At 34.5% G+C, this 25434-nt stretch overlaps 1 protein-coding gene across 29 annotated transcripts in view; it reads left to right on the top strand.

Moving 5' to 3' along the window:
* Positions 1-25434, top strand: part of stxbp5l (syntaxin binding protein 5L) — a 235801-nt gene that overhangs the window by 136739 nt on the left and 73628 nt on the right. For all 29 annotated transcript variants that reach the window (XM_073912154.1, XM_021478738.3, XM_021478740.3 and 26 more), the window contains 4 exon segments: positions 15783-15846; positions 19212-19295; positions 24028-24151; positions 25060-25135. In XM_073912154.1, the coding sequence (XP_073768255.1) occupies positions 15783-15846; positions 19212-19295; positions 24028-24151; positions 25060-25135 (348 nt within the window).

The raw sequence follows: 25434 nt of genomic DNA, 5'->3' as shown, positions 1-25434 counted from the left end.
AAAATGAAAAGTAAATAAAATGTTAAAATGCTATAAAAATAAAAAGTTTGAATTACTATATTACAGTTTTTCTCAGTCGCTTTGGTGCGTTTCTCACAACACCAGTTTATTTCTGGACAGTTAATACATTTCTCAAAACAATTCGTACAAACTGCAAAACCTAACTGATAACCTGCAAAAGTGCGTCACACGCTCAAAATGGATAGTTCATTCCTCAAAAGCAAGTATTCATGTCAATCAAAGTGTCAGTATCATCAAAATGAAAAGTCCTGACACCATTGTTTATGAACAAGATAGTCAGAAGGCTTTGTCATGTTTTCATTATGACAGTTTACTCTCAACATTTTTTTAATGCAAAAAAGTCAGATGTTGGTGACACATCCTGAACATGCTCAAGATAGAACTATATACTATTTGCACAGCCATTTGAAAACTACAGTAAAGTTAGACATCACTGCATTTAGTGAGGTATCTGAGTACAAGACACTGAATATGTATGTTTCATATTTTTACTGCATATGCTCGTTGTAATTCTAATTTATTCACAGCACTGTGCAAAAGAATAAATACACCCTTATTTACAACAAACATAAGCTTCCTTTGGGTAAAGCTGGGCACAACTGTAAGCTATACTGCAGAACATATTGGAACTGAACCTACGACACAGGTCTGTAAATTATAAATTATGAGACATTTTCAGAAAAATAAAGATTTCATTTTTTTAATAAAATTTGCTCGACAGATTTTGACAACTAGTTTAACATTTTAGTATGTAATGACTCAAGTAATGAAATGGAGACTATTAGTTTTATATGCTATGACTATTCAGCATTTACAAGTTTAGTTAATTTTGACTGACATGACATAAGCAAATGATAATGTTATAAATAGCAGAGAGTTGTATGAAAACAATTAATGCATGTCCAAAAGCATCTGCAATTTGTTGGAAGGAATAAGAAACTGCTACTAGGATGTGCACAAATGACTAATTGTTTTGAGAAATGCATTAACTGTTGTGCAAATGTAAATAGTGGTGTGATAAATGCATCAAAGTGACTGAGAAAAACTGTAATAACTATATTTTATATAATTACTATATAAGGAAATTGTGTATAATTATTTTTAACATCAAGCCCGTTTCACTGCATGTTCTTATTCATGTTCTTTTTGTAAAATCAACAAAAACATAAATAAACATTAAATGTAATGTAAATGAAAAAACTTACGTAAACAGCATTTAGTACATTATGTTATAAAGAACCTTAAGAATGATTCGTTTACAGTTAAAGTTAGAATTATTAGCCCCCTAAGTTTATGGAGTCAATATTTTTTCAACACATTTTTAAACATAATAGTTTTAATAATATATCTCTAATAACAGATTTCTTTTATTTTTGCAATGATGACAGTAAATAATATTTTACAAAATATTCTTCAAGACACTTTTATGCAGCTTAAAGTGACATTTGAAGGCTTAACTAGGTTAACTAGGCAGGTTAGGGTAATTAGGCAAGTTATTGTATAATGATGGTTTGTTCTGTAGACTATTTTTAAAAAATACAGTAGCTTCAAGGGGCTTATAATTTTGACCTTAAAATGTTTTTTTTTAATTAAAAACTGCTTTTATTCTAGCCATTTCTCCAGAAGAAATAATATTATCAAACATACTGTGAAAATTTCCTTGCTCTGGTAAACATCATGAATGAGGGGTGGGGGAGGGGGGTAAGGGGGGTAATAATTCTGACTTCAACTGTATAATATAAGTGACTTCATTTACAATAAAATAGTACAGTTTGTAAAACGCATATGTATAATATGTATATTGTTAAACTTTTTAATAATCTTGTATGGGTCACAGATCATGAAAGAAAAAATCAAACAAGATGTGTGGATGGAAGCGCAAATTGTTTTTATAGCACAAAAAGATTGTGCAAACACACAACTATCTAGCAGAAAATGCCCTGTGGTAGCCTTAAGCTTTCCAAATCACACTTGCCAAATTGCAACCAACCAATTTCCGGTTCTTCACCATAATATTCCAAGCTATTATCCTGAATGAGATTGCTGCCACCATTGCTACGGCAACCATCACAAGCACTGAAAGCACTTCAGTGACTCTTATCGCAGCCTTTGAAGCTGGACTCAAACCGAGACAGCTAGCGGGCTAGTGTTAGCATGCGCCTCACGTTTGCTTTCAAACGATGAGTTAACAATAAACGAGTGTTTTTGAATTTGATGACCAAATAGGATGCGAATGGTGGCTCTGCTCTAGATCTGCATAGTGAGCCGCTGCATATGCGAGTCTGTGTGTTTTTGCCTCAGGCTTTTGCGATCACACAGGTAGCGAAGAGATAAGGATGAGGGAGAAGAACCGTGTCTTCCTTTCTCAGCTGATAAGCAAAGACCTCCTGTTCGCAATTTACTTTTCTGTCATTGTCCTGTGTAAAAACACACACACATGCACACACACACACAGTGCACTTTTACTGTCAGGCTTGGGGTACTTTTTATATATACACACACACACAGAGAAAAAGAGTCTTAGATGGAAACTGTTGTCTGCTTGCTCAAAAAGCTGGACAAGTAGAGAGAAGCTTTTTTCTTTTCACAACAGATTCAATGTCAAAGTTGCAAAAGTCCAAAAGAATATATTGTGCATACTGTATATACACTTACCGGCCACTTTATCAGGTACACCAATTACCGGTTTTAACTCTCTTCAACCAAGGTACTGGAAATATTCCTTAGAGATATTGGTTTATATTGACATGATAGCATCACACAGGGGCTGCAGGTCCGTGATGCAAATCTCCCATTCCACCCCATCCCAAAGGTGCTCTATTGGACTGAGATCTGGTGACTGTGGAGGCCATTCGAGTACAGTGAACTCATTGTCATGTTCAAGAAACCAGTCTGAGATGATTTGTGCTTTATGACATGGCACATTATCCCGCTGGAAGTAGCCATCAGAAGATGGGTACACTGAGGTCATAAAGGGATGGACATGGTCAGCAACAATAATCAGGCAGGCTGTGGCATTGACACAATGCTCAATTGGTACTAATGGGCCCAAAGTGTGCCAAGATAATATCCCCCACACCATTACACCACCACCACCAGCCTGAACCGTTGATACAAGGCAGGATGGATCCATGCTTTCATGCTGTTGATGCCAAATTCTGACCCTGCCATTTGAATGTCGTAGCAGAAATCGTGACTTATCAGACCAGGCAACTTTTCCAATCTTCTATTGTCCAATTTTGGTGAGCCTGTGCAGATTGTGCAGTTTACTGTTCTTAGTTGACATTAGTGACAGCCGGTGTGGTCTGGCCCATCTGCCTTAAGATTCGATGTGTTGTGCATTCAGAGATGCTCTTCTGCATACCTCGGCTGTAACGAGTGGTTATTTGAGTTACTGTTGCCTTTCTATTAGCTGGAACCAGTTTGGCCATTCTCCTCTGACCTCTGGTATCAACAAGGCATCTGCACCCACAGAACTGCCGTTCACTGGATATTTTCTCTTTTTCAGATCATTCTCTGTAAACTCTAGACATGGTTGTCTGTAAATATCCCAGTAGGTCAGCAGTTTCTGAAAAACTTAGACCAGCCCGTCTGGTACCAACAATCATGTCTCGTTCAAAGTCACTTAAATCACCTTTCTTCCCCATTCTGATGCTCAGTTTGATTTGCAGCAGATTATCTTGACCGTGTCTACATGTCTAAATGCAGTTTGATTGGCAGATTATAAATTGTATTGTTACCTAATGAAGTGGCCGGTGAGTGTACTACACAAATAGTAAAGTCAGTAAAGTTAAATACCAACAACACTTATTGTTTTATGACTGGAACTATCACAACTCTAACATTTTGACCCTTGATACTGTACTGAATTGAATTTTTTGTCACATATTTACATTAAAAACATCTTTTGAGATTTTCAAATTTACAATCAAACTTTAAATGTTGCTTATTTGTTACAAGGGCCACACAGATTCTGCAAAACATATTTATACATATATAAATATGAAAGTGTTTAGATGTTTTTTGAAAACAGGTGGTAAAATCATTTTTTTTTCTGTCTTTTTGTCAGTGTATTGTACAAGAAACCGACTGTGTTCCTTTTTGGTTTTTACAAAAAACAAAAAAAACAAAAAAAGAGATAGATAGATAGACAGACAGACAGACAGACAGACAGACAGACAGACAGACAGACAGACAGACAGACAGACAGACAGACAGACAGATAGATAGATAGATAGATAGATAGATAGATAGATAGATAGATAGATAGATAGATAGATAGATAGATAGATAGATAGATAGATAGATAGATAGATAGATAGATAGATAGATAGATAGATAGATAGATAGATAGATATTATAGTTTACACTGTTTGTACAGTAAGTCAAAATTAATAAGAAAATAATGTAACAGTTTAAATGTATTAATTAATTATTTGGTAATATTATTTAATAGTTTTATTAGCATTGTGAGAAGGAGATCAAACTATAGTCAACTGAGAATTTTCAACTGAGAATTTTCTTTTTCTTACCAAAAATAAAAATCCTTGTTATATAAAGATAATTGATTGAAGAGGAAAGTTAAATGGCCTGCTGTGTGGTCATCTGTACACTGATGAACAGAAGTGGAGGAAGACATTAAGCACTCTCACAATGTGACAAAAGTACAGCTGAGAAAAGAATCAACACTGTGCTGGACATTCCATCAGGCTGAAATTAGGTTTGAAGCCCAGCAAGACAGAGACTCGTTTAGAGATGACATATCTGTCCTATATCCTTACTTCCTCTGTCTTGCAGTAATATAATCACTCTTTTTCATCATTCCTAGAACCTGCAAGAGCTCAAAATGCTTTCCAAAGGTCGTCTTCTTCTTTCTGGGCCATGTCTGACTGACTAAAACGATTTGATTTAGGTCAGAGAGCCACATCTTCCCAACAGATCAGGGTTTGATTGGTTATTAGGTTGTTAAGCTAATAATAATAAGTTAATCATTATTACAGAAATCATTATAATATTCTGATTTGATGATCAAAAAACATACATTTTTTATGCATACATTTGACTTTGGCATGCTAAAAACTACTTGATTTAAATGATGTGTTATGTCCACATGCCTGGACAAGCTTTGAAATTTTATTTCACATGACCTTTTAGGGCTCAACATTAAGGATTTACCAATTTTTTCTCTGGCCACAGCAAACTAATTATTTCTTCACAAATTTTTAAAAAAATCTGTCTAAACAAGCTAAATATAGCTGTATACATACACGTTTATTCAACAAAATGTTCTTAAAAAACAATTGAAATTTTAAAAAAATAATCTCATTTATCTAAATCTATACACAGTACTTTGTCCTGGCTGAAGGTCTCAGATCATTAGGTAACTATAGATAAATGGAGAGTAATGCTTCTGTCACACTAGAGTTTGTGTGAAATTTTGTAGTATAGTGCTACGAAAGAGGCGGGATTAAACAAGATGATTAGCCATTAGAAAAGTGATCGATTGGTCCACGTTTTACATTTCTGTCCAGAGAGGTTGTGTTTTGATCTTCGATTGGTCTCACGCAATCATGTGATGCAATTTCGCAGGTCAGAGTTCACCAGGCTTGAACTTTCCAACGCAGCGAACTGCAAAACTTGTCGCACTAGCTTGCGTTTCCGCATTTGAGTGTGTAAGAATGAAAGTCTATGAGGAGAAAAGTGTAGTGTGACCGCAGCTTTAGTCTCCTACTAAAGCAATGTTATTTTAAAGGATCATAATTAAACCATATTAAAAAAATAACTGCAAGCAAAAGAAAGCAGGTGAAAAAACATTCTGTGTGCAATAATGAAAGGATGATCACGTGCATATGGTTAACGTACACGTGTTAAAAATCTGTTCAAAGAATGGTTAAAGCAAAAGCGGCAAGATCTGCTGCATACAAAAAGTCTGGTGATCACTTGAGAGCAGCAGGACTGTGGGTGCACGAGCACAGCATTTTTCCAGTCTATTTCAAAGAGAAACGATCCCACCAGTTGCATTTTAAGGCATTTTAAGCAAGTTTAAGCAAGTTTTAAGTTTTAAGCAAGGAAACAGGAGCTTTTTAAGCAATCGCATGCTTCACATCAGCTGTGCCTCCCTCACACCGTCAGTGAGCGAGGATCACCTGTGTTTCACCTTGTGCCTGATCATCCACTCATTCAATATTCACCTGCTTTCTTTTGCTCGTGCAAACAGTTATTAATAGAGCTGCTTCTCGGTTCTAACATCACATTTGCATGCATATTGACAAACGGTCTTAAACTAAAGTTCTAATCTTCAGGGTCGAGGCAGCAAAATTATTTTCAACCAACCAAAGTGACTTGTGTGGGTGTTTGTTCTACCTGCCACAGTTGAAATCTACCAACATTTGGTGGGCTGGTGGGTGTTAATGTCAAGCCCTGTCTGGAACCATTCTTCACCGGACTTAAACCACCTTGTCGTGGTCAACTCCACTCTGCGTCTCAAGTCTGCTGACTTATACAATATGTTGAGCTACCGGACAAACCAGCCTGATCTCACGAGGACATATAAGTATTTTACGTTTTGACAGTTTAGTGGCTAATTCGTACAAATTTGTATGAGTTCAGTCGTACGAAAAAGGAGGCGTGGCACTTAACCCCAACTGTCATTGGGTGATGAGCAAATCGTACTAAATGCTGTAAATTAGATTGTACGAATTCATACGAATTAGCTACTAAATTAAAAAGTTACGAATTGCCATGAGATTGCATTGGACAAACTGGTAACAGCAAAAAAGCCCTCTATACAGAGGTAATCGGTCAGCTGGTAAGCGAGAAAATGAACGCCGTCATACCGCCTCGTAGTATATGTTTTAAAGATGAAATGCAGCCATACAGTACGTTCCTCTGGCTACATAATTCAGGATCTTCAGAAATGTATATATGTAGGGTTACGTTTGAGAATGAGCCTATGTTGCATAAATATATCTCAAAAAGTAAATTAAAGGAAAAAAGTGTTTTTCCACACAAAATGATAAAACAGAACTCTTATTATTTATTAAACATGAATAATAATAGATCAGAAAAAAGCAGTAAAGCAGCATATTGAAATATGAATCATGTAAGACTGAAGTATTGGCTGTATCTTGCTTACTGCTGTAAAATCAAGAAAACCGATAGAAGGCCTTACAAGGAAAATAAAGAATAGCACTAATCCCAGAGTCAAGAAAAGAGCCATTGCAGAAATGAACTTATTATGACGGACAGGTCTTGGTCTGGTGGAGTTGAAGGTCAGTCGATTATGAGAATTGATGCGGATCGAAGCAGCCTATGCGAGGAACGATCTGTAGACAAAGGGACTTCAGGCTGAAGAAGAAGGACTACTGGAGTGGATTAGGTGTTTGAGGAGGTGTGTGGTTTTGTGTTGTGGCTGTTTAGCCATGTGATAAACCAACACAAAAAAGCTGTCTGCTAGATTAGATGTTCTGTATATACCTTACACCTCACTGTTGAACTTCTCTGGGAAATCATGGCCTGGATACTTCATCTTTACTGCTAAAATTTTATTGGAAAATCACTGTTGACGAAATCTACTTTTTTTTTTTTTCGCTCTAAAAGAGCTGCAACAAAATTTTAGTCAGTCAGTTAATGAAGAATCACAGCAGCGTTTTTGCTTTCAACATGAAAGCAACACTTCAAAAGATTATACTAGACTTTGTTTTGCTTTGAGCTTAGACAAGTCAGAGCTTAGACAAATTGCATTGCAGATGACAAGCGTAATGCTGCTTTACCATTTAATGTACAGTTGGGTTTTGAGGTTAGACTGGTTAGGATTGGGTGTTTAGCCACTATTATTTAATTTTGTATATTCGTAATTAAGATTTTAAGTTGCACTCTTCCCAAAGTTGAATACTAGTATCTTGCTAAACAACTAGTGACTTATTATGTACTGTGATCATGAAAAAGATTAAATAAATTAGTTTATTAGCAGTACTGTTTCTAGGCGTAGATGCCAATGAGCCCCCCTTGCATAACCAAGAGTAAAAATATTAATCACAGTGGATATAGTGGCTGCTTTTTACAGGAGGACAATAAACATACAATTTTTAAAGAGGGACTTTTAAGGGGACACATCATTTAGCTAAAATTTTACTTTAAGTAACTCTATGATTTGACAAGTATCCACTGAAGAGAGACATGAAGTGGCAGTTTCGGTATGGGAGGCAGACTCTTTGACAAGGAGCCTAAACACTTCAGACTCCAGCATCTGACATGCAGAGAAGACTGAGAAACCCTGATTGTAGACTTAAGGCTGTTGTGTTTGCGTTGCTGTACACATTATTATCAATCAAGCAGGAGTCATTGAAAAATTCATTATTTTAATGGAAAACTATTTTTATTAATATTATAAAGTGAGTAAAATAGCCTTGCTGGAGTTCTACAGTTATAAGCGTTTTTGTCCCGTTTGCATTGTTTTATTACATGCACTGTGTACATATTTAAAGTATAATACATTGTTATTCACAATAAAACATTGGTTTTAAATCACAATTTATATTAACAAACCTCGAATACCCCCAGGAATAGGGTACAAAAGAAATTATGGTAGGCTAATAATAGTAAATACTGAATGCTTTATATCAGTAAAACTTCTGACCCCCGGGCCATTTGCGGCCTCCCCTCCTTCTCCCTCTGGCCCACAACTGAAGTCAAAAATGTAACGAGATTCGGCCCAAACAAAAAATATATTTTTGAATCACTATTATTGTTGTGCGATCACATATACACTTATGGTTTTGACCCCCTACCTACGTACATTTAAAGTACTGTACTATATATTCAGGTTACTTTCGGTTTCTCTTAGTGTGCGTTCGAGCACATGCAGATTATTTCTGGGGCGTATTTAAACGTTAAAATAAATGTCCGAAAAATTACATTTTTACTAATGCTATATTTTTGTAAATATTCAAGGGTCATTTGATTATAATCAGTTTTATACCACCTGTATTTTGTTGCTCAAACACCGCTTCATGGCTTACATGTTATGCTGGTAGTGTGAATATGATCATTTTGCTAATATTCAATTCTAATGGTCTCATTAATAGATTTTCCTAATATACATATAAAGAATTGTATAAGAAATGTGCATTAGTAAAATTTAACTTCTGGCTAAATTCAACAAGTTAAAGTAAATTTGAATATATACATGCTGTTCCCCTTTTGTTGTAGTTTTACAAAAAACAATGAATGTAATATAATGTGATATCATGTAATAAAATGCTTTATTATAGTAATGGATGCTGAACATTTATTAACTACTGCAAACTGATAAACTGTAAAAATTACTGCAGGATATTTTACTTATTTGGTTTGTAAAACTTAGAACAGCATTTGGGTAATTTGTTTATATTCCTGTAGTTTTAGTAGCAGCTATAAAATTGCCGCAACACATTAATTCAAGAACTTTCCTATAGCATTCAAAAATAGGGTATACTATATCTGTATTTTATATTTTCATTAGAGGGCGGCTTTAAGAATGTTTTCAATGATACTCCACCTACATGAAATTGCAATCTTCAGGGTGACAACGGGTGTAGAAATGACCATGTATATTAAAAAAATATTTTATTATAACTGCTATGTTTATTATTTGTTGATAAAATCTCCCTGTTAATCAGCACTTGGAATTACAAATTCACTGGAGAGTTAATAAACACAGCATAATGCAGGCTTAGTCAAAAAGAAAAAAAAGAAAAAATGCGAAAGAACCAAGAATAATCGCTGCTTGTAAATAGCTTGAACCTGCCACTGAGATGAATGGTAATGCTGTCTGCTGGTTTAGTTTTGTAGACCTCCTTGAGTGGAGAAGGCACAAAATTTAGGTCACGTACTAGTGTCTGCACTTGTCCTCTTGTCACCTTACTTTACTACTCGTGGCAACTGCATATCTTGCAGCCTCAGCAGCATTGATACAAGAAAGATGAGTTGACAAAAGCTTCCTCAGCGTCCTGCAGGGGACATGAGATGACTCTCGGCCAACGCGACAAAGTGCTACAAGCTGAGAAAGAGAGGGCATATATATATATATATATATATATATATATATATATATATATATATATATATATATATATATATATATATATATATATATATTTTTTTTTTTTTTTTAATAAAAAGGAAAGTTCAGTTGCTGGTCAATAGCCTATGGTTTATTGGTTTATTTATGCTATGCTTTGTCTGCTTCATCACTCCACTTTCTGTTTATTACTGCACAATAACACCACACAACTAAGCAATACAAGAAAAAAATATAAAGATATTATATATATTCTGCAATTCATTTTTAATTGACCTCTTCTTCATCGATGAACGATTTCTCAAGAGAGATAAATGGTGATGTGGTGTGGCTTTGAAAATACACTGTTTAGTTTCTGAAGTGCCAAGGGTATATTAGGTATTTTAAATATATATTTTTCTGGAAACGTTGGATATACTTGACTCTGTAAATCCTTGGGCTTTACTTCTCAAAGAATTCAGTCCGAACCCACCTCCACTTCATATTTTAGGATCACTAATAGTGTGCATGAGAAAATAAAAGTGTGGATATACTACTTTGATAAACACTTGTAGTGATGTTCAGTTTTTTAATGTCTTTTCGGCGAATCTCTCAAATGAAACTGAAGGTGATAATAAAGGTGTATATTAAAGGCTTTTTAAAAAATGTATGACAATCACCATAATCAGGCAACACTGTTCACTGCAGGGAATTGACAAAGAAAATAAGAGTATGCAATTATTTCGTTTCAGTCCAGTTCTGTTTGATTTGTAATGATACAATTATGGAATGGAAGCAAAAGTTTAATAAGCTGATAGAATTGGTGCTGTTTCTCACATTAAACTGCTCTGTAGTTTGCATCATATTACATTTGGTCTACCTACCGAACTACCTATTTATTTATTTATTTAATTGTTGATTTATGAACAGTATATTCATGTTTATAAAACACCAGTATTGTTTTAACAATTTTTTTAGACCTTTGACAATAATGACAATTCAGTTTTAGACCTTTGAATTGAGCCTTTGAGAACTCTGACCTAGAATGTCCAGATTACTGGTAGAGAATATAGGATAGATAAACATGTAAGGCATTTTAATTACTTTCTTGAGATAAGCAAAACCTATTCTGTGACATAATTTTAAAGACATTTTATTGACATTCTGTGGCTGAAACACAGATTCTGTGATTTGAGACGTCTAAGGAAGTTGTTTCTTTCAACATACATTCTAATAATCATTAATGGTTTTTATATTGCTATTGTAAATCTCTATTGCATATGACTTGATCACTTCTGCCTTTGCTGTCACTGACTCTGATGCACTAAAAATAGAGCAAAAAATACTGGACTGTACATGGAAAAATGGAATATGTGGTCACCCTAATAAAACCCAGAACCTCATGTCCATGCGTATTTTTATTTTAACAAGAGGCTATAGTTTGTTGTATACTTCACATACATAAATTCAAACCCTAAACCTTATTAATAATGTTAACAGGAGCAAATGTTATGCTATTATGCTATAGTGCCCCCCCCCCACACGCACACACGCGCACACACACACACACACACACACACACACACACACACACACACACACACACACACACACACACACTTCTGTTAAAACAACAATGGCATTTTAACTTGTTTTACACTGCTTTGACCTATATTGTTGAACCATCTCTCAAAGGAGCTCTCTGCAAAACAAATCCAATGCTGTGCCTTGTATTGTAAGCGACCACACAAACTATAGAAGAGTCATCCAAATGGAGAAAGAAATGTAAAGCAAATACAATTTGTCAAAGTGTTTTAAGAGCTTAACCCTGTAAGACCCAAATATAGAAAAACATGAGCAAATGTTGTTGATGTTGGAATCAAAGATTTCTCAATTTTTTTTACATTTTGGTAAGTTTTTAGGGAAGTGTTGTAATATTGCAACGTTGGGCCTAGTTGTGAGCAGAATTTCTGTATTTGTACTCACTTTGTCTGAACAGGTATACAGAGCATTTAAGGATACAGTTGTAGGATTATTCACTCACTTAGCCCCATAGCGGAATCTATCATAAGTAATAATCACACAACAATCTTATGTTTTATGGATAAGAATTCATAAAATTAATATAATAATATAGAATTAATAAAAATATTTTGAAAAAAATATTTGGTCATATTCAGTGTGGTTTGAATGTGTTTATTTTTTTATCTGAAAAGCACAGGTGTAGTTCTCTGTGTATATCTTATAGTTTTTACCCTTGGGAAGTTCTGAGGCGAGCTTCATCCCAACAATGGTACTTTGCAAAGAACTACACAAAAGTAAAGCTATATTCGCTGCTAATCTGTCACTATAAAATATTTTGTCTTAAAAATAATTTCTCCTAATGTTCATTTACCAATGAAACTGCAGTGAAACATGCAAAACTACATTTTTACAGAAGAGTAGACAGATTCCAGCCTTTGTTTGTACTGTTTGTTGACTGATTTACACTTTTTAATGACTCTTAATATTGGGCTGTGTTGTAAATTATTGTAGTTTGAACAAAAGACAGTAAACAAAAACTATTCTCATGCAACGATATGTCATATAGTGTGGTAAAACTACACAACATATATACATATACAAACAGAGGGTGACACGGTGACTCAGTGGTGAGTACTGTCACATCACAGCAATAAGGTGGCTGGTGTGGGTTGTGGGTTTTCTCTAGATGCTCCTGTTTTGCTCAGTCCAAAGACATGCACTACAGGTAAATTGAATAAACTAAATTGGTCATAGTGTATGAGTGTGTATGTTTCCCAGTACTGGGTTGCAGCTGGAAGGGTATCTGCTGCGTAAAACATATGCTGGATTAGTTGGCGGTTCATTCCGCTGTGGCGACCCCTGATGAATAAAGAGACTAAGCCGGAAGAAAATGAATACACGAATATGCGCAAACCTTAAATGAAAGATCATCTATGCTACACAAATACTCAGGGTTTTTTTATGCTCTGTTATTTTCCTTTGCACTGCAATTGATTAAGTGAATAAATGAGTTTCATTGCTGCTATGGCAACAAACTTATGCCTGGAGGCATTATGGGATACTCTTGCTTTTGCTAGCATCTCTGTAATTCCTAGTCCAATAACATTTACAGCAGACAAGGGTTGAGTAAGAAGGAGAGAATATACTGGCTGTAAAGTGTAACAATCAGCCCTCTTACAGATAGCTGTGTGTGCGTGTGCGTGTGCGTGTGCGTGTGCGTGTGTGTGTGTGTGTGTGTGTGTGTGTGTGTGTGTGGGGCACTATAGCATACTAGCCTCACTTGGTGCCCTGTGTGAGGAAACACGTGTCTATTCATCTCAAATTCAATATATAAGGAAGACATGTAAGTCTCATGGTACAGTTTTCATGTATCGTTCCAAAGTTCAAATCCCAACCTAATATAACTTGTTTTTTAATAATACAAGCACAAATGCAACTTGAATTTGACGACCACTCATTACAACATGTTCTATGAAAAAAATAAACAGCTTTGACATTTTAATAATAACTTCATTGAACCTCTTAAGTTTTGGAGTGACATTACATTTCAGTAGACCTATACTCCAGAATGTGTGACTAGATTAGCACTAAAGGGACCTACTGTACATTGTTACCTGCACTGAAAAGATGCACTTCATTTTTAATTTACACAGTTTGCACTATGATTTTTATCAAATCAGCTTAACTAGTAAGTAAAGCAATCAACTTTAGCAGTTATTTGCTGTTATTTGAAGATTACAATTCCAAGTAAAATAAGTGCAAGCTTTATTTTCAACAAGTTTGAATCACATACTAATAGCTTTTCTAATAAGCTTTTTTTTTCCACAAACAAATTTATTTATGTATTATTCATTCATTTGTTTTCCTTTGGCTTGGTCCTTTATCAGGGTCACCACAGCGGAATAAACCACCAACTATTCCAGCATATGTTTTACGCATCGAATGCCCTTCCAGCCACAGCCCATTACTGGAAAAAGAGATTGCAATATTATTTTTTTTTATTTTACAGCAGAAAATTTGTTTTAATCAGTGTAATGTCACAAAACAAAGTGTTGTTAACTTTAATTATAAATTAAATAATTTACAGATGATTGTACAATAAATAAAATGCCACAATATTTTAATTCTTTAAATGTGAAATAATATTTCTTTTCTAATATGGTCACGAATATAACTTCCCAACGATAAACAATATAGTTTGTAATTGAGTGCAAGTGAGTAGCACCAAAACATCAATTATTAAGAGAAAAAAAAAAGATTTGACCTTGTTGTTTATAGTAGTGATGCGACTCTGACTACATTGTATTTTTATGTTAGTAAGTAATGCTAAAAACTGTGCATCAGTGGGTTGTGGAGTAATGTGGAGTTTGCAGGTGTTATGGACTGTTTGTGCCTGAAGTCCAAGGCCAGTTTTTAGTCCCAATCGTCCTCTAAGGATTGAACTAAATTGGCATGGCATCTGTGTGTGTATAAAATCCAATTGTATTCTTCTCCCTCTGACCGTCACTTTTACTATTTTTCTATCTCACTTGTACTTGGCACATCCTCACACAATACCAGGGAAGTCATTTCAGTGGAGGTTGTCAGAGCACATTTTCCAACCTGTCGCTCTTCGCCTTTGAAATACTGCTGAAAAGAAGACCTTGATGTGTCCAATTCTGCTGAAAACTCTTTCAAAACTTTCTGACATTTACCACTAACCTGTATTCTGACTAAGCTTCCTTCTAAATCATCTTTTTTTGCAGTCTTCTTAATTTTGTCTAATGTATTTTAACAGATTATTCCATAAACTGCATTGTTGATCTAATGAAAGGTGCTCTGATTTACATTTTAAAGGAGCTTTTAGAGGAAAAACAGAAGTGAGTAGAGCTAAAATGCATGTTTATACATTTGTTTAAACATTTAATTATATTTAGTGCAACCAGTATTCAATATTTGGATATAATGTGTCATGTCTCATGTCTTTCTTACTTTCTTTTTTTGTTACAATTTTTGCTTTACAGAATTTTTATTTTATTTATTTATTTATTTATTTATTTATTTATTTATTTATTTATTTATTTATTTATTTGTTATTAAGTTTTATCTGTATTTTTAATTATTAATTTATTTATTTTGTTTATTTTTGTTTTATGTTTTTTTATTTTATTGATTTATTTATTTTTTTATTTATTCATTTATTTTTATTTTTTTATTTATTTTTATTTTATTATTATTATTTTTTTTTATCTGGCTAAGAGGCAGAGACTACTTCAAAACCAGAGACATGATTGTTATTGAATTGGCTTTTTATATTATTATCCAATAAAGGCCACATAAAATTGTATGATGGATGAGATGTGTTTTGGTCTTGATGTATTTCCTGTTAAGACAGAAGGTTTTACTGGACATATCCAGAAGATCTCTTTCTTGTCTTGCTTTGTTTTTCTTTTTACTTGTGTGCCAGTATATTTTAGCATAAAAAATCATAGCTAAAACACAATGTGCCATGTGTTATTGCTAGTATGTGACACATAGACAAAAACTGACAAACGCACCACTGGACAGGATACATCTATTAAAAGTTTGTCAACTTTTATGAGCATGTTAGCATTTAGATGACCTCAGAGCTGACAGACAGTAACTATAAGCCCACAAGCACAGAGAATGTGTCATTTTTTTTCATCCTGTTATCTTTTTTATTCTGTCTTCCTCTCAGATCAACAAAGACACATCCAGGTCCTGTTGTTCACCTGAGTGACAGTCCAAAGGATGAAGGGAAAGTAAGGAATACATTTTTTTTGTTGTTCTTTTGTTTCAAAATCAGAACTTTTCAGAAAACTAAGAACTAGTGTGCTTGATAGCCTTTCCACTATGAAAATAATACATTGGTTATTTTGTATGCATGCTGGAGTTCTTCTTAAAAGGTACTTTGCATGCGTTGGCAGTGTTCTGATTCATTAACACTCATCAGGATAAACACACGCACACACATACTTGTTATGTGACCTGATATTCACCTCAACGGCTGGTGTTAACATCTTCTATTGAGTATGCATGCATCGCTCTTACTCACAAACATACACATTCACTTTTTTAAAAAAAGGAATAGCTCAGAATATATGTTTTTTATCATGCACTCGGGCCCCGTTTACACCAATACATTTTAGTTTTGAAAATACAAAATTTTTGTTACAGTTATGGGTTCCGTCCTCACTATCCTGGAGTTTTCGAGCCCCGAAAGTGGAGCGTTTTTGGAAAGCAGAAGTTTTTGTTTCTCGTGTTGCTACAAATTTTTTTGAGCGTCATCTTCATGTATGCATATTTAAAACCAAAATGGAGCCTATAACATTACTGCGTCCCTTTATTTTCATTGAAAAATACGAAACATGCCCTCTCTTTTATCTTTCAATAATCAATGCTGACAATTATGAAAGTATAACGTAGAATAAATTCATACATTATAGGAAATAAAGGCAAGCAATCAATCAAATGTGCAGAATCAGTGTATATGGTTAAATAATAAACAGGGTGATTCAAAAAGAATACCATAACTTTGAAAGTCTGCATTTAATCTGAGAAACATGAAGGAAACTTGGGTAATTAATCAATGTGAAGAGTACAGTACTTAAAAAAATAAATAAATAAATAAAAAATCAGTAGAAAACAAGTTCATAGTTGTTCAATATGACCCCCTCCAGACATTCGACTGACATTAACCCAATACTTGAAAACACAAACAGCTTTTTGTGGAGCAGTCGCCATTTTTGCATTAACGACAGAAATGTAGGTTATAGTTCAACAGCACTTCTCCTAGCGACCAAATGAGCAACCAAATGAAACTTCAGAGCTTCCTTAAATCAACGACAGAAAGAGTTTACTAGCTCTCATTTTCTTCTTTGCAGAATTCTTGATTTTTAAAGTTTTAGTAATCATTTTGGATCACCCTATATTAATTCAACTTTGTGTTCAGCCAAAACTTGTTACCTGAGAACAAGTAAAAGATTAAAAAGAAAAAGTCATAAAATAGAGACAAGATGAGTTAAATATCAGCTGCTCTCACCTGGGGAGGTGTGCTTAAAGCACCCGTTGACTACCTGGAGCCCAGACCTCCGCATACGCTGCATTGTGTGTGTGTGTGTGTGGTCACATGATGTGCATGTTCAGCGGTGTAATGTGGACAGAGACACTTTTAAAAATGTTAGGTGAAACGCCAGTGTGGACGTGGATCATTTACTTTCTATAAAACCGTTTTAAAACTAAAGTGTATTAGTGTAAATAGGGCCTCAGCCATGTTGTTTTGATATTGTTTGAATTTTATTTTTCTGTTGAAAATAAAAAGATAAAAAAGTCTGAGCATGAAATGCATATTCAAAATGAAAATGCTTAGTGATTTTTACTGATGTGATTTTGACAGTGATTTTTAAAATACAAATTGATTTTTAATACTACAAAAGACAATTTATAAGAAACAAGTCTTCTAAAGCCATACAAGAGGCCGTTTGGAGTTTGACGGAATAATTTACCATCCACTTGTTTATTGTATGAAGAAGAACAGCTTGAATTTTCTACCTGACACCTCGCTTTAGATTTCCCTGAAGAAATATTATAATATGTGCTCAGAATGGAGGAGAGTGATAAAATGTTCATTTTTTGGGGGGTGAGCTGTACCTTTAAGGCGTCTCTTTGTTATCTCCTATCTCCGGGAGGAGGCATGGCATTTTGGAGTAGATACCGTGAGGTCATCTTCCAGAAAAAGAATCTGGCAGGATTGCTGTGGCTGCATGCTGCTGGAGTCACAGCAGGTCAGATGCATTGTGGGAATTGATACGGATGAGCTAGCGGGACCGATAAGGTTTTTGGAAAAGGAGACAGAACAAAATATGCTGTAGCACAGACAATATGAGAAGTGGAGACAGTCCGATATCTAATTTATATGATTTGAATTTGTTATAGAGTGCAGGATTTCAGTTTCAGGCACACAAGATTATTTATTTATTTTTCTCCATAGGGAAATAGATATTTTTTTTTTTATCATAACTGACAATCCTTTAAAATCAGACCTGTTGTATATGTATTTGAAAAACCCATCTGTTATCAGCAATTTAGATTTTTTTAATCATTTTTACCACTGAAATTCATACAGAAAGCGAAAAAGATACAACTTAATTTTATAATTAAACTGTATTTTTAAATTAACTTTAAATTGTCAATCTTGCATTGTATTTTTCCAAAATGAGTTTTTTATTATTTTGATTTACATCATAGCTGGTTGGTTTGGTTAATGGCTATCTTTAAGACATCTTTAAAATCACTTTTAAAAAAAAGTCAATTAAAGCAGCGCTGCTGAAAAACTGCCGGACACTAATGGACTTTTTTTTTTTTTTATTGAATGTGAATAAATGGAACAACCAATAAAATAATTCCAGTTCAAATTGAACTTCATGTAGTGTGTGGCTAATTTAGATTAAATAGAAAAGTGCATACCCCCAATTTATTTTATTTATTTATTTTATTTTATTTTTTGGTGAATTAATCACCTTTAAGGAAAGTCAAGATAGTGGTGTGTTATTATTTTCCTTCAGTAGAACACTAGAATATTATACTGAGGGCTTTGATGACTCAAACAAGGTTAGATGTGAACCATAAATGTAGCTTTTTTTTGAGCATCATAGAAAAGGTTACCATTGACTTGCATTATATTAGTAGTAAAAACCATGGTTTGATTTAAAAAGAGAAAAAGTCAAATACTGTACGTATTTGGATGACCTGAGAATAAGTAAATTAAGAGCAAATGTTTTGTTATTTTTTATTTTTATCTCTGAAGTATTCATACTCATGCATTGAAAATGAGCCAAATACAGACTTTTTTCCCCCTAACATGTTATTCTTGTGCCTGCGAAAGAGGGAAGATTCCCTAGACAGAACATGGGTCTGTTTTGATCAGCACTTGCTCTATCATGTCCAGTTAAATTATAAATGCACCCAATCACCAGTGTGTCTGTTTTGCTCTGAACCCAAACATACAAAAGGCTCTTGACATTTGTAAAACACACCTCTAGAATCAGTTTCCACTGTTTATTGTTGTTCAGTTGGGATTTATAGACTCCTGTTTTTCTTTCTCTCCTCTCTCTTTTATTTCCCTCAGTTGCTGATAGGTTTTGAGAGTGGGACGATAGTAATGTGGGATCTGAGGGCCAAACGAGCTGACTTTAGGATATACTACGATGAGGTAAGTGTCATTTTTATTTTATTTGATTTAATTTAATTTAATTTAATTTAATTTTATTTTATTTTATTTTATTTTATTTTATTTTATTTTATTTTATTTTATTTTATTTTATTTTATTTTTTATTTTATTTTATTATTTAATTTATTTTACTTTACTTTAATTTTGTTATAATTTTAAAATTATAATTTTAATTTTAATTTTTTTATAATTTTAAAATGTTTTATTTAACACTATTTTATATCATTTTATTTTATTTTAGTGTACTTTTGTTTACTTTTATTTTATTTAGTTTTATTTGGCTTTATTTCACCTTTCTTTTACTTTTCTTTTCTTTTCTTTTAATTAATTTTATTTTATTTAACTTTATTTTATTTTATTTTATTTTATTTTATCTCTGTAATATTTTAACCACCTCTCTGTCAGGCTTTCTTAGCTATATAATCTATATTATGTGTTTATGTGCATACACATTTAATTTTTATATTCATATATATACTTTTTTTCCTGTTGTTGTTCTCAACCTCTCTTTGTGCTTGCATTTGTGACCCCTCAAGCTCCCATTTATCATCTTGTTAAAATCCAGCCCTCAGCCAAAAACAAGACAAACAGAAATAATTTGAAGAAAGGACAGAAAAACTAGGCTATACAAATAAAAAAAATGAATTATGTCTCTCTTGCACTCTATTGTCCAAGCACATTTGCTATGAAACACCTGGCTCCTCAGCTCATTTTCCCTCCACACTTTTGCTGATTTATAACAACACTGTGCACTAGTCACTGTTGTGATTTAATTTCTCTCCTTGTACCATGTGGATGTGTTTAGCATAATCACCGCTTGGCACACAACTTTATCTTTCTTCTGAAAGGGGAGCTGACTCCTGCAGCCAGCTGCTCGCATTCATCCTTCCAAAACATGTTTCAATCACAGTGCCCCTTGGCTCACAGCAGCACGCACAAAACCTTCCAGAAACTCGCCCTTTTCTCCCTCCAAACCTTTACTGCGTGTTTCAATACGGTGACGGCGCCCTCTGATCATCTGTCAGCGCCGCCTGAGCGCAGGGACTCTGAGACACCGTCGCTCGGCAAGCGTTTGTCAGAGTGGGTAAATGGAAATGTCTAGGGGTCTGCTAATTGCTACTTTAGATGCCCGCCTGGTATTCACACGTGTGTAAGAAAGACACTTTTAATACATAGGATTTTGAACAAGGGAGTAAAAAAGAAGAAGAAGAAAGAAAAGACGGGAGAAAGTGAGACGAAATATGCAAAAGGATTTGTGTGAGACTGTTGAAAGAAATATAGGAATGGATTTGCGCTGATATAAAAATCTCTTTCCTTCTCATTCATTTCTGCAAAACAGGCATCCATCGCATCTTGTTTGATTATTCGCCTTTAGATTGAATTTCAGTTGATTTCACGGCTCGTCCTTGAATATTATAGAACATCAGGCTCAAACACTGCAAAGATCTTTCTTACAAACATCAAATAATTGTGACACCAATATCATTTCACTTGTTATTTACTGTGTGACATTAGCAAGTAGATGAGTGGAGATCAGGCTGCTTTGATGGTGGAGTAATTACTGATATTGGATTATCGACTCTCAGATGGATGAAGCTCTGAGAGAAAGAAAGAGAGAGAGAGTAAGAGAGAGAGAGACTTTCACAAACAGGAACTATTAGTCATATCTTTTGCTCTCTGATTTCTTTCATTTCCGCAGCCAAATTGTGGATGCACATGCTTCTATTTCAATCTTTCTAGTTGTAGACTCATTTGATTATTATTTTTCTTGACTTTAGTCCTTGCTCAGTTCTTTAAAGCCACAGATTAAACAAGTTATTAGAAACTTTCCTCACACATTTACCTCAGGTTTTCAGCTGTACATCAATGATGCAAATCTCCACATCTCAAAGGTGTTCTATTGGAATGAGATCTGGTGGCTGTGAAGGCGATTTGAGTTTAGTCAACATGTTAGACATGTTTCATTTCAACGATGCATATTAGACTTATGCACAAAACAGAAATATTGCATAAAATATTTGAGAAGCACGGGGGCTTTTTATGTGTGGGACTACTCATTGGGAGCGAAGCTTGGAAGGTAATAATACCAAACCTCTTTGATGAAGGACTTTGGCTAAAGGATTTTAAAATGACCAAAACAACATTTCAGATGATAATGAATGTGGTCAGTCTGCTGGTGTGTCCATTAATTCACTTTTTGATGCATTTTTTTTTCCAATTTATTCAGTTAATGTGTTCCCATTGTAGTTTATGCACTATTTCTAATTGTATGCTCATCTTGGTGTGTCCAATAAACAGTGTTTATGCAATATTCCAAAATGCACCTACAAATAGGTGGATGGAACCATAGCTATATTGCTATAATGTTCAAGAAGATGATTTGAAATTGGAGACATGGTGTAATATCCTGCTGAATATTGCCATCACAATATGGGTACACTGTGTTCATAAAGGTATTGACAGAATGTTGGACCAGAGTGTGCCAAGAAAATATCCTCACACCATCACACCACCAGCAGCCTGAACTATTGATACAAGACAGCATAGATCTATACTTTTATGTAATTTACAGCAGATTCTGAGCCAACTTTTCAAACTTTGCACGAAAGTAATGGAGACTTCATCAGCTTTAGCAACTTTTCCCCAATTTTTACTGACCGGTTTTGACGAGCTTTTGAGAATTGTAAAATCAGTGGGCTCTATTTTGACGGTGCATGCGCGGAGCGCAAAACGCAGGGCGCAAACACTTTCAGAGCGTGTCAGAATGCATTTTTGCTAATTTAGGGATGGGAAAATCCTCTTTGCGCCGTGGCGCATGGTCTAAAAGTGTTGAGTTAATTTTCTTAATCAGATATAGGTGTGTTTTGAGAATAAACCAATTAAGAGTCTCATCTCTCATTCTCTTTAAGAGCCAGCTGCGTCGCGCCATAAGCGCATTCGCTATTTACAGGACGTAAAGTAAGTCTTAGTGGAAAAACTGACCATTTCAATAGCAAACAGTTAACAGTTGACAGTTTTTTTTTTTTTTTTACAGAAAACTGTTAAACAAAGCATCTACTGCGTGAGAATGAGAGATAATGGATCTACTTTCACTTTCGCTCTTGGATAGGGAAACCTTTACGCACAGATATTAGTCTATAAATAATTAATTGCGTTTGTTAAGCGCAAATATTCATTTCAAAACTATTTCTAAATTCAGTTCTAATTTCCAGCAAACAAATAAATGAACAATGATAATGAAGTGTGTTCAAAAACCTGAGTTATATCCTAAAACACATGCTGTGCCCCATATGGTCTAAAACCTGACAGGTGGGCAAATCTAAGCTTGTTTTTAATAAAACAAATATAAATATGGATATAATAAATAATACTGCTAATAATAATAACATTATACAAAAGCAAATTGTTATGAATGAACTGAAAAAGCCTCCCGAGATGAAGAAGACATAAAAGCAGTGATTTTTCATATTTATGTAGGCTAGAAAATAATGTCTTGTAATATTTTAATCCTTTATATTTATATCCTATATCTATTCTTATTATATCCTATGTATATCCTTAATATTTAATTTTTTTTCATATGTAAAGATATTTGCCTGTTGCTCTCTTGTGCGTATTAAGCAGTGTGTAAGCGGAGTTTAGATCGGGTTTGTTTTGGTCTAATGAAAAATCTATTTTAGTTTCTCAAAATAGCAACGCGCCAGTAGTGCGCCTCAGAACGCCTTCCTTTTTAGACAAGAACGCCTATGGGCGCACATATGAGCGCTAATGCATTTGTTATTTAAACAGTGTAGCTCAACGCCTCAAAACGACTCTTGCACCAAGCTGAAACTAGCAAAAGACTATTGCGCCGTGCCCTGCACTACATTGCGCCAGGTGTATGATAGGGCCCAGTGTGTTGTTCTTAACTGTCAGGAGTGGCATTGGCTTTTTCTGTTGCTGTAGCTCATCTGCTTCAAGTTTGAACATGTTGTGTGTTCATATATACTCTACCTTCAGAGCTCCTCTAGAACTGCCACTCAATATTTCCTTTTTTCAGACTGTTTCATGTAAACCCCAGAGACATTTGGCCATGAGAATCCTTGTAGTTCATCTTTTTTATAAAGATTAAAAAAATAAGTCCAGCCTGTCTGGCCCAACCAACTCACTTAAATGTCAGTTTTTCCCCAATCTAGATTTTTAGATTGAACTTTAGCAAAGCTTCTTGACCATGCATACATACCTAAAAATGTTGAATTGCTGCCATGTGAATGGCTGTTTAGATGTTTACATTACTATGCAGTGGAACATAATAGTAATAAATCTAAAGAGGGTAGCTTATTATAGTTTAATTTGTAAATTACTTGTAAAAATAAAGCAGAATATTATGCAGCAATTACTTTCTGATACTACTCATCGATTACTTTCAGAAATCATTTTAAAATAGAGATTTGAAGTTTCAAGAAACATTTTAAAAACTATTACTATTATTATCAATGCTGAAATGTGACTAATCGGAGCTGCAGTTGAGTTATGGATCCCATGCCAACTTTCAATAGTTCTGATTACATATCATTTATTTTCTTCCCTACTTCCTTTGTTGTATAATGGCACAAAAGAGGCACAGATAAATGAACAGGAGGAAACAAATGAATTGTACAATGATCTGGCCATCATTTAAAAATGTTCATTGGTGCAGTCATGATCGCTTTTCTTCTGGTCTCTCTCTGCCAGGCCATTCATTCAGTAAGCTGGCATCACGAAGGGCGGCAGTTCATGTGCAGTCATTCTGATGGCAGTCTGAGCATGTGGAATATGAGAAACACAGCAAAGCCTTTTCAAGTCACCTTCCCCCATGGTGAGTAAACACATAAAGCATAATACTCTTTTGCATAGTAATAGTAATTGTGAAAAACATTGTTTAAAATTAATATTTGAATCTTTTCTAATGAATATTTTCTCTTTAATAAACTTAAGGACAGTTACACAGTATTTCTACCCTAATTGTACTAAAAAAATTAAAATAACTTTTAAATAAGGACATTTTAATCATAAACATTTGACAACTATAATATGTAATTATATCCTAGTCATGTGCATTGTACTTTTATTTTGTAGGATAAATTAATAGGGATGGACTCAAACATATTCTCACCGTAATACCATATTATATTTTGTTATATTTTAAATGGTGTAATTATTAAATCAACCAATAAGGTTTCAGTTGTATTTTAGGGATACATTTCCAAATTAAGCTGCCTATTACATACTACAAACTGACTCTAATCCACACCCCAAAACCATTTTCTCTTTTATTTATAAGCCATTTTTCGGTTGCAAACGGGAAGCTTTGACAATCTTAGCCTGTTTTGAAAAGTTGACCCCAGAGTTTAACTAAGTAAACCCCCACACACACAGACCCCATTCAGCCATGACTCACTATCTATTAGTGAAACCTGACTCTGACGTAACCAGCAAACACACCCCCTCACCAGGTGTGTTCATTATGGAGGATGATTCAGTGTGTGGGTTCGCAGTTTGTGTGTGTGTGTGTCTGTGTGCAAGTTTGATTTGACAGGAATAAATGATTCACTCTCAGTCTTTGCCGCTATGTTTGGGGTCCTGGCCTTGAGCTTAGTGGTTATATAAAGATGAACATGCTCGCGCTGGGAAGTGCTTTCTTAATCAAAAAGTTCTGGACATGAATGTATGAAGCGTTGAGGTGAAAAAAGTGAGACCTTCTGTCTGTCTGTTTTCTTTTTTTAGGCAAAACTCAGAGAGATGGTAGAAAAGAGTCGTGTAAACCTATTCTCAAGGTAGAATACAAGACCTCCCGAAACAGGTAAGACAAAAACAAACAAAAACAAGCCTCACAGACTAATAAACAGCTGATGAATTATGGAAAGTGCAGTCTAGAGTGTTGCACACTAATTTAATCCTTCTATTTGCTTCAGACAGATGTGCCAAGTCCCACTCGAGAACCATTACTGTCGTTTTATCTTGTCACAAAACAATTAAAGTCTACTGCCTGTTTTTATAAAGCCTGCTTTCCCTGGGAGATGAGCAGCAAAACATCATTTTAATAAACTTCCGTCTTCGATTGCTTGTTTTTAGTTTTTTTCCTCTATGCTGTTTTCAAAG

Source organism: Danio rerio, chromosome 9 (assembly GCF_049306965.1).
Source record: "Danio rerio strain Tuebingen ecotype United States chromosome 9, GRCz12tu, whole genome shotgun sequence".
NCBI classification, from domain to species: domain Eukaryota; kingdom Metazoa; phylum Chordata; class Actinopteri; order Cypriniformes; family Danionidae; genus Danio; species Danio rerio.
This window is presented reverse-complemented; position numbering and strand designations above follow the sequence as displayed.